Below are 14117 nucleotides of genomic sequence, written 5' to 3'. Positions count from 1 at the left end.
GTCTGACACTAAATTTATCTGGTGTTGTTGGTGTTGGGTGGCAATTTTTGTGCGATTTTTTCTATGAGATTTTTGGTCAAGCTGTTCAGAAGTTAGAATCAAAAAATATTTCATGTCTCGTGACCACTAGGTGGCGCTGTGATGAAAATGTAAGGGTACCCTCAGGTCATGGTTGTCATAACACACACCAAGTTTGATCAGAATACACTAAAGCGATATGGAGACATAGCCTCACATACATTTTGATGTGCTCTTCATCAAATTTGTTCACGTGTTACTCAAGAACAGTTTGACGAATCAACTTGATTTGCATGTTTTTTGGGGTTTTTTTGTTGAAACGTCTAGGACTTTTTCGGAAAATTCAAAATGGTGATTGGCGCAATCGAATCGTCTTGAGCAAAGGAATCAGAGGAAAACAGAAGCGCTTACAGTATTTGTATCTAGCCTTTACGGTTCAAAATTTGTTAAGTGAAACTTTGAACAGTTGGTGGCGCTAGAGGGATTGAGTTAGGGACTCCAAAATCTATATGGATAATGTTCAGATTGTCCTCTATCTATGTTCCAAATTTCATAAATTTTTACCATTTGATTCTATGGCCTGCCAGACTCAAGAGCGGAAGAAGAATGGTTTTATCTTAATCGAAACATTGTTAGCTGGGCAGAGCCCTAGATAGTGGACAAATAAAGTGACAATTCTAGGGGCCTACAACCATCTGATAGCGCTGCCACTGCCATATATGTTCTGTCTCAATCAATCCCCCCCTTATCCAGATCCATGTCCTAGTTTTTCTCGAACAGAAGTCCCCTCTGGGTAAATTCACCCATAATAAATGAATGCATCCATCTTTGGGGTTAAATTCCATTCCTTTGCATTATGTAAAGTACAGTAAGTTCATACTGTATGCTCACATTATGCACTGTGGGTGAAACGTGCCATAGAAAGTATTAGATCCCAGAGTGTGATAAGATGCAGACAGTCCCCGATGCAATCTTTCACCTCTGAACACATGCCCAGCATGCCTCTTATTGTAGATGACATGCATTTACCGCAGGGCAAGTGACAGGGTGGGTTTTGTTGACATGTGTAAGCTCATTTATCAGTCCATGGGGTTTTCCCCCAGAACGGGTGAAAGTCTCTGCGTGTTACTGTCTTTCCGCGTGGCAAAGTAATTTAATTCCATTTAATTCCATAACTCCATTTTATACCTGACTTCATTTTTATCACGACCTCGAATTTAAGTTAGATTGCCTATTGGTCAATTATATAATAATTTAGCAATACATTTGATTGTTGCGGGAACATGCAAATCTGTTTAATCTACTTGGGAAAACAATTTCAGAGTCAGTTGGAATAAAATCAAATGTAACAATTTATTATGTCAGGTAAATGTATCATGCCAATTTCATAATCAGTTCAAAGATAATAAATACAAAACATCTTATGCTCTGGAATAAAGAGAGAAGATGCAAACCTGACATTATATAATACATGATGCCGAGAGTCTCGGCCATTCTCAGCATCACAGGCTAGTTTGAGTTACAAATCGCCACAAGCCTCTTGTTGCATTTCTTTATATAGACTGAAACTTCTTTCACAAACATTTGTGTGAATTTGCATTGAGATTACACCTTTTGAGAGCAGGCCTGAAAGACACACCCTCCTCTGTGTGCGAGTTATCTCTAAACTCTTAAATACCTTAAACCTTTTGGTTTGCTTCTTTAGGAATGAGACCTTTGTACCAGTCGCACTGAGATATTTCAAATGATACCAAACATGGGTCATACTGTATGATAATTATTCACATGATTAAACCATATAGATTCTTGGGTGAATTTTGGTGATCTCAGCATGAGAGAGAAGGAATGGTGGAAGAGGGAAAGAGATGTAAATTAGGATGAATGGTGCACAAGAGTGAGTTCAAATGTTAATTTCCTTTATTGCTTAATTTGAGAGTTGCCCTCTCTTCTAGTTTTTCCAGTCTTACACATGTGACACTCTGTGATCCAGGATGTTGTTTGACATGCCATGCATGACACATGCACTGAACAATACAAGGCATACGTGCATATCGGGGTGAATTTAAAATCATTTCACTGCTTTGATTTGAGAGAATGTTCATGTCTGTTTATGTCACTGACTTTTTACTAAACTGGCCATTTATTTAAAAAAATTACTTTCCCAGACAGCAACTTTGTGTCGGCCCAGATCTGGGGTGCGTTTCCTGAAAGCACCGTTAGCCAACTATGGTCGCAAGTTCCCTCGTTACCAATAGAGTTCAATGGACATTGCGATGAACTTGCGACCATAGTTGGCCAACGATGCTTTCGGAAAACGCACCCCTGGCCGAGATCTGGTAAGTGTGGAATCCAATCCAAATGTGTACCAGATGTGGGCCGGATCTGGGCCGACACTATGTTGCTGTCTGGGTTATTTTCTATAATCAAACGTTTTCAAACAAAACATGTTTTCTTGGGGATACTGGTGAACAATTGCACACCATACTATAAAAATATGGCAGAAATAGTAAAAGTATGATTTTCCGAATTTAACCAATGCTTTGTCAGCTAGACAAAAATGTCTGTCAAATGAATAAATGTAAATATATACAACTTAAGACAATAAAGACACAATTAGGCCAGGTAATACATGTTTGTGAGTTCACTTTTACAGTAATTATTATTATTTTTACAAAAATCACTTTTACAGTAAAGATCAGAGATTCTCCTCTGTATGAATGAGAATTTATGTGTAAAAAAAACATGTTTATGTGTTTTGCACTTGTAGTGTACTTTATATCTTAAAAGTATATAAAAATGACTTGCAGATTGTCACGTACTGCTCCGAGACACGAAGGTTGAGGATCCAAATGTAATTTTATTGAAAGGGTAATCCACAATCGTAGTCGAAAACAGGCAAAGGTCATAAACACTGGGTAATCAGTCCAAACAATAACAGGGTCATAGGGGCACAGGCAAAAACAGAGGAAACCAAGAAAACCGGACAGAAGATCGAAAAACCAAGATAATGAAAACCAGGAGAATGCTTGGAATTGCAGTGACATTAAACAAGACTTCGCAGGGAATGACAGAAAGAACCAGGCTTATATAGGGTGAGCCAACAAGAAGATGAGACACAGGTGAAAACAATGAGTGCTGATGAGTCCAGGCAGAGAATTATGGGAGATGTAGTTTGTGAGGGAATGACAATAGTATGTTGTGGAGTGCCCTCTGGTGGCTCTCAAGGGCACTCCAGCTGGTGACCGTTACACAGATAATATATTACGGAAATAAAAAGGCCTCTTAATTGTACTTAAAGACAGTGCACTTTATTGTAGTGTCATATTAAATGTTAAAAGTACATTTTAAATTATTATGATTTAAAAAGAATTTGTTGTGCTTAAAAGCACTTGTTTTTATGTGCATTTTAATTATAATTTTTAACTGTAGCATTATTATACTTTAAATGTAGCCTATTAAATTGCAAATTCATCAAATATGTAATTATAAATATATTTAAATACAATTTTCAATAAAAATTACATGAAACAATATTTTAGTTTAACCATATTTACAATAATTATTAAATTATATATAAAGATAATATCTACTTAAGTGGCTCAAAAAGTTTAGTTAATTGCATTAGCCTATATATTTATAATGAATTTTCATTTTGTTGTAAATAACATGCAGTTAAGTTAGGCATATTATTTATGTATAATGTATCTTTTTAAAAGCATGCTAAAGTCTTTTCTAGACCACTATGTTCCAGTATAAATGTCTGTACAGTGTAAATGTCTTTCGTGTCCCTGCAGGATGAAGTTGTGTTTCAGACTGGTGTTTTGTCGGGGTGAAGTGAAGCAGAACTCTTTTGTGTGTCTGGAGCTTTTGCTAATGAGATTATGAAACTGTTTACTGGGTCTCTCTGAAATCCATGCAGCCTTACAACTAGTTTCTGTAGGAGAGATCTTATTTCTTTCTTCCTCTTTTGAACCCTAAAAAGTTAATTGGTAACACTTTACAATTAGCATTATTAATGTAAAAACTAACAGAGTTAACAATGAGCAATACATTTGTTACGGTATTTATTAATCTTTGTTAATGTTAGTTGATAAAAATACAACTGTTCATTGTTTGTTCATGTTAGTTCACAGTGCATTAACTAATGTTAACAAATACAACCTTTGATTTTAACTTAGATTAATAAATGCTGTAGAAGTATTGTTCATTCTTAGTCATGTTAATAACTAAGGTAGTTAACAAATGTTAACTAATGAACCTTATTGTAAAGTGTCACCAGTTAATAATTACTATTTTATTAAGATGAGTCATCTGGTCTTTGTTGTAAGCTGTCAGAATATGAAGCCCATAATTCATAACTGGGTTTATGAATTATGAAGGGACCATTTTGGGGTTTTGAAAAAGTATATTATTATTAATATATTAAATGTCTTCTTTTTTTCTTTTTTTTACCAGTTAGAAAGTTTGACATTTTCACAACTCATTCATCTGTCATACTCATTGTCAGCAGTGGGTGGCGCTTGAAGGCAAAGAATTGGCACAGAATACTTCGCTTGTTTGACATGGATCAGTATATATAAAAAAAAATTACTTGCAGATAATAAATTAAGGAAATAAAAGGCCACCTAATTTGTACTTCAAGAGAGTGCACTTTAATGTAGTGTTATATTAAATGTTAAAAGCACATTTGAAATCATTATGACTTAAAAATATGATTTTAATAAATAATTGTTGTGTATTTTGATTATAATTTTAAGCGTTATTATTATATTATGTGTCAAACACTATAGAGCTGTTCAGTTTTGCATTCAGTAACACAGAATAACCTGGTAACAACATCAAGAAAACTATTTAGATGCCCTATATGCTCTTATTCAGCACTATTTGTGGCATCAGTGTTTTTTTGCATGATTTGTACATTGCTAAAATTAAAAAAGTAGTGCTGGGCAACGATTAATCGCATCCAAAATAAAAGTTTGTGTTTACATAATATATGTGTGTGTACTGGGTATAATTATTTTGTATATATAAATACTCACACATGCATGTATTTAAGAAATATTTGCATGTATATACTGTATATATAATTATGCATAATTTGTATTATATATAAATATAAATATTTTATATATAAATAACAAATTTTTCTTAAATATATACATGCATGTGTGTGTATTTATATATACAAAATAATTATACACAGCACATACACATATATTATGTAAACACAAACTTTTATTTTGGATGTGATTAATAGTGATTAATCGTTGCACTAAAAAAAAAAACATTAATATTTTGTTTGTTAATATGTGGTTTCTGAAACTGAGCTGCTTCACTCTTCCACCCCTGAGCTGGTGTCCATACCTGTGGGATTAACAGCACAATATAATCAATTAAACAATCAATACAGTGTCTCTTAATCAGAGGCCGATCATAAATCACAGTGGCTCCATGAACATCATTTACACTGCACAAGGGGAAATAAAGCCAACGTGACCTTTCACCTTTCATCACATAAGCCAAAGCAGAAGGGTTATATCAATCCCAAGGGAACAAGGTTATTTCCAGTACAAATCAGTGTGAATTTGTATTGATTAAGACACGATGCACAAGAGAATAGTTGCTGAATCGCTTATGGTGTTACTTGGAAAAATTTGCATTTGACAGACAGGCAGTTGCTTTTTTTTTATAACGAAAGAATAGATTAATAGGTGATGTTAATGATGTAAAATAAGTCTCTGATGTCCCCAGAGTGTGTGTGAAGTTTTAGCTCAAAATACCCCACAGATATTTTTATATAGCATGTTAAAGTCGTCACTTTTTGAGGGTGAACAAAAACACACCGTTTTGTGTCTGTCCCTTTAAATGCAAATGAGCTGCTGCTCCCGGCACAGGGGGCGGAGCTTCAAGAGCTTGTGTCCTTTTAGCTCACACACACATGCACTGAAAATTTCAAAAACTTTTAGCCTTTTATGTTCAAACCGGAGTCAGAAAGATGGAGAGACTCAAGAAGAAGTGATAACATTTCTGAATGGTTAGTTGATGAATTTATGAAGCTGAAGTGTAGTTATCTTCTAGTCTTTGATTAGCATATTCTGTCATGATAATCTATAAATCGTGTTTTGGGGGCGGGGTTTATGTAAATTCTAGGGTTGGTGATGTCACTAACCCGGGAGGAATGTGGTGTAGTCTCTACCAGCCGTTTGTTGTAGTCCTTAAAAAGCGATTTCTTTAAAAGCAAATATCTCCCTTTGCTTTGAACTTTTGAGCGTTGTAACTCTGCAGATGTTGTTTATGCTCAAACAGCAACATTACACACTAACTACAGTTAGAAAAGTCAAATCATAATCAACCACCCCTTTAAGGGACTTTGTGTCCTGTGTGTGGTGTCCACAGACGTGCCTGATTAATCGTGAAGGAGAAAACACATAATGAGTACGCTGAGAGAAAAAGGCATTTATTGAGTAAATATTTCTTTGCTAAAAACAAACACAGAGTAAGAAACATTTCCAGAGAAAAATCCCTGTTTGTACACAGTTTTGCCCTTTTAAAATGATCAAACGCTTATACTGATCCCAAACCGACTGTCAACATCACAGGAAAATCAACAACCATAGACGGACAACAGTGTTTCTGAATCAAAAATACATCCTGACTGCAGTAAAAGGCACATTTGCTCAGTGGACAAACATAATGCAAATCACTGAATCATAATAATAATATTAATCACTTGCACAATAAAGTTGATAAGAAATGCAGTCACAGTAAAAAAAGGAAGTTTGTAAAAGTTTGTTGCAACATAAATGAATAAAAATGTGTATTAATTTTGCCTTCTCTACAGATTCACATCATTTATCGAAATAGGAATTTAAGGATAATTAAGGAATTAAGGAATACTTATATATTTATAGGATATTATTTAGGAATTAAACTCTAGCCAGGCCTTTGCTATGTGGTTGTTAAGATGTTCTGGGTGGTTGTCAGGGCGTCTCTATGTGGTTGCTAAGATGTTCTTGATGGTTGTCAGAGCGTCTCTATATGGTTGTTAAGATGTTCTGGGTGGTTGCCAGGGCGTCGCTATGCAGTTGCTAATATGTTCTGGATAGTTGTCAGGGCGTCACTATGTGGTTGCTAAGATGTTCTGGATTGTTGTCAGGGCGTCGCTATGTGGTTGTTAAGATGTTCTGGATGGTTGTCAGGGCGTCGCTTTGTGGTTGTTAAGATATTCTGGATGGTTGTCAGGGTGTCGCCATGTGGTTGCTAAGATGTTCCTGATGGTTGTCAGGGCGTCTCTATATGGTTGTTAAGATGTTCAGTGTGGTTGCCAGGGCACCGCTATGTGGTTGCTAAGATGTTCTGTATAGTTGCCAGGGCATCGCTATGTAGTTTCTAAGATGTTTGGATGGTTGCCAGGGCGTCGCTATGTGGTTGATAAGATGTTCTGGATGGTTGTCATGGTGTCACTATGTGGTTGTTAATATATTCTGGATTGTTGCCAGGGCATCGCTATGTGGTTGCTAAGATGTTCTGGATTGTTGTCAGGGTGTCGCTATGTGGTTGCTAAGATGTTCTGGATGGTTGCCAGGGCATTGCTATGTGTTTGCGTTCTGGATGGTTGCCAGGGCGTCGCTATGCAGTTGCTAAGGTGTTTTAAATGGTTTGACTTGAGATATGAGATATGACTTTAGTTTCGATATGTTTACACTTTAATAATGACTACATGCACAGAAAAGAGTCACCTATCCACTGCCACAACACAATTGAATGTGACTTGAACTGTAAAACCTTGTTTTAAAGACTGAAATCTTTCAAATCAAAAATATTGTGTTGGTAGCAGCAGCTTTGTGGTTGAATCTCACAAAACCTTTCAAGAAGTCTAGCTCATATTTCACCCCTCAGTCTAAAGAAAACACACATAAAAAATAAGATTTTGCATAGTAATGTTTTGTAGGAAATTTACAGTAATAAATATTTTTGCAAGGCCATAACTACCACATAGATATTTAACAATATAATTAAGAACATTATTTTGTGCACTACAGCAACGTCATGCTCATATTTCACCCCCAGATCTAAAGGAAACAAACATAAAAATAGATTTAGCATAAAATTACAAATGACAGTAATAAATATTTTTGCATAATTTAAAGGCCATAACTACTATAGATATTAACAATTTAATTAAGAACATTTTTTTTTTTTTTTTTTTGTAATACAGCAATAAACGTTTTAGGGTGGATAATGTGCTTAATAATGCCAAAATTAAAAAAATATTACAATATTTATAATTATATATTATATTATTATTATTATTATTACTAAGATAATTTAATGTAATAACTAAATAAACATGCATAAATAGTAAAAATTAAATACTTTAAAAAAGTACCTGTTGTATTTGGAGGTAAAATATGCCCTTGAGTTGTGCTTCTCTCTGCAGTGGTGCATCTACACGAGCGCGTGATCAAACTGCCCCCTCTCTAAAGCGTCTTTGGGATCAGACCAGGATGAGGACGGCATGCTACTGTACGGGTCCAGAAGAATCCGGAAACAACGGACCAGCAGGAACACCAGAAACAGCAGCAGGAGCCCCACAAAACACAGCGCTGTGTTCTGCTCCGAGTCCTGAACCAGCAGGAGCCCAGCGGTGGCCCCGGGGCCCGAGACGGGAGCCAGAGACAGCAGCTCGTACTCCAGCACAGGACTCTCACTCATCTTATCAGTTCAAAAGATGAAGCCAATCCGAGGATCACGTAGGAATAAAAAAAAAAAAAAAAAAAAAATCCACACAAAATCACTTCAATATCTCCTCCTCACACTGTAAAAATGTTTTTTCTTTTATCAAATCAACGTAGATAATTCATGTGGTTCAGATAACACAATATTTTGAGTTTCTGTTGATCAAACCAATCTCCTTCATTGTATTAACTCAATTTTTTAAGGTAACTTACTTTTTTAAGTTAAACCAACTATTTTTTATATACAGTGACACGTGAAGAGTCTCAAACTGCGTATTATATGCAATCAAAAGTCTCGATGTGAACTCGAACGTTTCTCATCAAATGATCCGAGCTGCTCCACATTCATAGCTTTATACACTCCTAATGCACGACAACTGTTGACTCTTCTGGGTCCTTTTGGGAGAAAACTCCGAGACAAAGTTGATGCTTACTTAAATAAAACACATCAGAAGTCTCAAGGAGCAATAAAATCACTTGATTGATTGATCCAGGTGAACATGTCATCAGCACATCACAAGATTCAGAAATCAGACAGATGCAACAAATTGCAATGAAACAAAGTGAAATTTGTTCAATGCACAAAACTGTCGTCGCCGCTCAGATATCAGAGATCCAGCAGAGGACGTCCACATCTTCACACGAACGCTGCATTGCTGTTTTTATGGACTCAGAACATGCTCTTCTGTGGCTGATTCCACACGCGGCGTCATATTCAGGCATCGCTGAGATAATCGAGCATGAGGAAAGATTAAAAGCTGCTATTTCCAGCAGGAACGTGACAGGAAAAGCCGTTCTGTGAATAAAGAGAAAGACGGGACAGTAAATCATGGATCGATCGGGATCTCAAAACATTGTGGATCAATAAACCACATAAAAGTGAAGTAAATCAGGTCAACTCTTCATCGCAGAATTAAAGCACATGTATAACAGTCAGGCCCTGGACAACACTGGCTTTCCCAATGTTTCCTCCCATGTTAATCAGCAGTAAATAGAGACTGGAATTCCCTCCCTCTGACTTTATTAGGATGGGATTTGTGCGCTGAAAGCTGATTCCTGTCCCAAAGACAGCGCAGTTAATAATACCTAAAGGGTTAAGGCCAGGTCAAAGGGCATCTATACTGTATGTACTGTACAAATTTAGACAAGGTCATTTAGACAAAACTGGTTTGGTTATCAAACAGCCTCAATAGAGGAACATTAGGACCATGAGGTTGATATATATATGTTAACTTATAAATATATTTTGTTATATATTTTTTTGGTTATCAAAATATTATTTAGTGACAGAATCAACCTTGCTTGTAGATAAAACAAAGATTGTTGGAGAACATTTTATAAGAAAATACTAGTCATTAAAATTTCACAATTAAATAAATCTGTTGCTTACACGTTTCTGATTCAAATATTGCTAGAATTTGCCAGCAATGTCTGAGTGAAAATTGTTTCAGAGTAAATATAGGTTAAGTGAAGCACATTTTTATTTGCTTCAGTATATAAACATGTTTAATGTATGTGTGTGTGTGTGTGTGTGTGTGTGTGTGTGTGTGTGTGTGTGTGTGTGTCTATATATGTATTAGTGCAGTCAAATCAATTTATCACAATTAATCACATCTAACATAAAACTTTGTTTATGTGTGTGTGTGTGTGTGTATATGTGTGTGTTTATATATGTGTGTATATATACACACACACACACACAGACACACACACACACACACACATATATATATATATATATATATATATATAGTACATGTATACAAAAATATATATATATTAGTGCTGTCAAAACAATTAATCGAGATTTATCGCATCTAACATAAAACTTTGTTTAAATGTGTGTGTGTATATGTGTGTGTATAGATATGTGTGTATATATATGTGTGTGTGTATATGTGTACACACACACACACACACACACACACACATATATATATATATATATATACATATACATAGCCTATATAGGATGCAAGTTATCAGAAAAAACATATATATATATTCCTTCTACAAATAACTTATAATAATTTAATAATCCAATCATCATATGTAAAAACCACCAGAGAAAGCTGTTTTCAGGTTATGAAGGTCGATATGGTTAACATGATCAGATGAGTCAATCCTGTGCAGAAACACACAGATCAATAGCAGAGCTGATCGATCCACTCACAAACTTCAGATAAATCACTGTCTATGTTCTCGACTGGAGCACCTCTGCATTCAACTATATGACGCATGTTAACAATAAACAGAGCAAACAACGGATTTATAGTCAACACAGTCACCATAAACTGCCTAATTATCATATTGTGTTATCAACTTTCAGGATTATTAGTCACATAAACATCGAGGCTATAGTGAAATATGCACCAGATCATATATAATAGCGTAAAACTCAAATTAGGGATGTGTACACTATAAAAGTCTAGCTATATTATATTATATATTGGCATATCATTATAAATAATCTCAAATGTATGATTACAAAACATGCGCCTGAACTATGAGATGTTTTACAATGTAATCTGATGATGTCTTTATACTACACCATACACAGGCGTCATAAGTCTTATCAAGTTTTCTTTTCTGTTTTCAGTGGAATTCAGTTTACTGTAAGGCAAATACAGGCTATATAAAAATGAACAACGCATTTTATACAATGCAACAACTTAATTAAAAACTAGGTTTAAAAAAATGAAACATAACATACCCATGTTGACGGTCCGGAGCGCGTGCTGGTCTGGCATCTCTCCCTCGCGCGCTCACTGTCATCACTCATGTGCACGCGCTCATGTGCGATTGGCTGATTGGCGTGAGTGCATGCATGTGACCGGGGCTAATTGTCACAATTTTACTCAAAGAGGGTTAGTGATTGAAAGCAATTCTGTGACACAAACTTATTGAAACCTTTTGAACATTTACATCGTTATTTCCCAGGGGGGAAAAGATTTAACACACACTACATGTGTGATACATAATATGGGGCAAGTTGTCACAATGGAAATCTGCTCTTTATTGGCACTGATTTGATAAATACTTTCTAATAGGGGGAAAAAGGTCATCTTCCATAACATCTGTATTTAAAAATGCATTGGCTATAAGCATTCCAGGAAATTCAGTAAACTAGGCTATGAAAAATGAAAATGTATCCTTCTACAAAATATAAAACCATAATATTATTATTAATATTACATATTTGTAAATAAAGATTTGTAGCCTATAGAAATACAGTATACAAAACATATTTGACACATATCACATCATCATTCATCATCATCATCATCATCATCCTTTTCATCTTTATCATCATGCTTAAAACAAGAAAAAGACATCTAAGAAGTAAACTGTAAATAAATCTGTCTTATCTTACACTGTGTCTCAACTAATCTTGTTTTAAGGATGTTTGCATATTATTACTGGAAAACAAGACAAGATAGCCTACTCTTTAAGATTTATTTATTTATTTATTTGCAATATTGGCCTATTGGCAGGAATATGGATTTCATCAGAGAGCAGAGAGGGTCTCCAGAAGTTAGTCAATTTTATATATTACTAACTATAAAATGTGTTCATTCTAATGTTCAAACAGACCCAACACTCTTATTGCCACCAAGCTAGTATTGGAAAATTTCCAGGCTAAATAATAATATAATATAATATATACTGTATATATACATTAACCTCTAAAATCTGTATAATGACTATAAAACTTTGATTTACAGTAAGGTGTTTTCATGATAAGATGATAGTTCTCTGGATGTTCCTGTGATGTCCCAGCTAATAAAATCTGTTCTAAGACCATTTTGATCATGTTCAGCTATGAAAATGTTATTTCTGAACGTTCTCTGGACGTTCAAAACATCCAGTTTTGAAACTAACGTTTAAAAAAAAGTGAAACCCGATGTATTATTAGCTAACATTTTTGTGCAAACATTTTTCGAATGTTAGTAAAGACCACAGATAACCATAAACGAACATATAAATGTTCACATATAATAAACGTTTACTCACATATATAAGCGATCTATACATTTTAGGCTACTGGAAGAACGTCTGTTCATAACTTTCAGAGAACCTTGCTAAAGTAAGAACATTTCGTGTTATCTGCAGGATCTCATTGTGTGTGTGTGTGCGTGCGTGCGTGTGTGTGTGTGTGTGTGTCCTCCGGGGCCAGCACTGTAAATGTGCTACGGTCATACGGAAAGCACAAAGGAACTGCGGCTGTCATGAAGTATTTTTGGCTCAGAGTGAATCACCCCTGGGCTCTGGGATACAGCTGACCCGCAGTCCTTTGCAGCTAATGAAATCCATCATCAAATATACGCTTTGGTACAATATCATTGTACAACTCCATTTTAAACTTCCCTCTGAATTTAATATGGAAAACGGTGAGAAGAGGAACAGCGCGGTATTTGTATCGCACGCGCTCGCTAAACATGCTGACTATCATCTCTCACTCCAGCCATAATGAGGAATATTCTCAACATGTTTTCAAGATGATGCAGGAGTTTATGGATATCCTGTCAGCCACTGGAGAATTCATGCATCTTTGACACAATATGATGTATTGTGCTGTGAGCGAAACTCACATCCACTAAAATAAACTATATATTGTTGTGCTTGCTTGGACTTTAGGCCCATACCATAAAAAGTATGGTTGAAACATTTTAAGTTTTACAGATTGAACTTCAATTTGCAGATTTATTTGTATATTTTATTAACTGAAATTATGTTAATATACCAAATGAAAACATATTTAATACTTTTATAATATAGTGACAACCACTAGTGTTAAAGGGAAAACCACACGAAGAATCAAAGTTCATTACAAGTAGCTCTTCCACAAGGTGAGGTAAATCCTAAAATATAGCTAGGTGTACACAGATATGAAACGCCATCAAGATAACACACATTCATTTACAACACAAGATTGTAACATAAAATCTAATGTATAGGCCTATAAGAAAAAACTAAGAAACATAGTTATTTCAATGAAAAACCTCTAAAGGGGTCATAAATTGAGAAATCAAATTTTCCTTGACATATAAGAGGTCATAATACTATAAGAATATCTTGTAAGTTTCAGAAATTAAAACTTCCTTGTTACTCCAAAAACATACTCTGCAGAGGGTGGTGAAAGCTGCACAGAGGACTGTGGGACACAGTCTACCCACCACCACGGACATCTACACCTCCAGATGCAAGAGAAGGGCCACCTGCATCAGGAAAGACCCCACCCACCCTGCACACACACTGTTTGTCCCCCTCCCCTCAGGCAGGAGGCTACGGAGCATCAAAAGCAGGACCACCAGACTGAGGAACAGCTTCTTCCCAGAGGCTGTGAGACTGTCAAACGCT

The 14117-nt window shown here is 35.5% G+C and overlaps 1 protein-coding gene across 1 annotated transcript; it reads right to left on the bottom strand.

Annotated features, from left to right (window-relative positions):
• Positions 1 to 8428: 8428 nt before the first annotated feature.
• On the bottom strand, positions 8429 to 8793 carry ctxn1 (cortexin 1). The gene has a single exon (XM_084120567.1). The coding sequence runs from the start codon at positions 8731 to 8733 to the stop codon at positions 8467 to 8469; it is 267 nt and encodes an 88-aa protein (XP_083976693.1). The 5' UTR covers positions 8734 to 8793; the 3' UTR covers positions 8429 to 8466.
• Positions 8794 to 14117: the final 5324 nt, after the last annotated feature.

This window comes from Abramis brama (assembly GCF_963993115.1).
Source record: "Abramis brama genome assembly, chromosome: 7".
Lineage (NCBI taxonomy): Eukaryota > Metazoa > Chordata > Actinopteri > Cypriniformes > Leuciscidae > Abramis > Abramis brama.
This window is presented reverse-complemented; position numbering and strand designations above follow the sequence as displayed.

Coding starts and splice junctions, on each gene's coding strand:
- ctxn1 (XM_084120567.1), bottom strand. CDS start 8,733: ATGAGTGAGAGTCCTGTGCTGGAGTACGAGCTGCTGTCTCTGGCTCCC.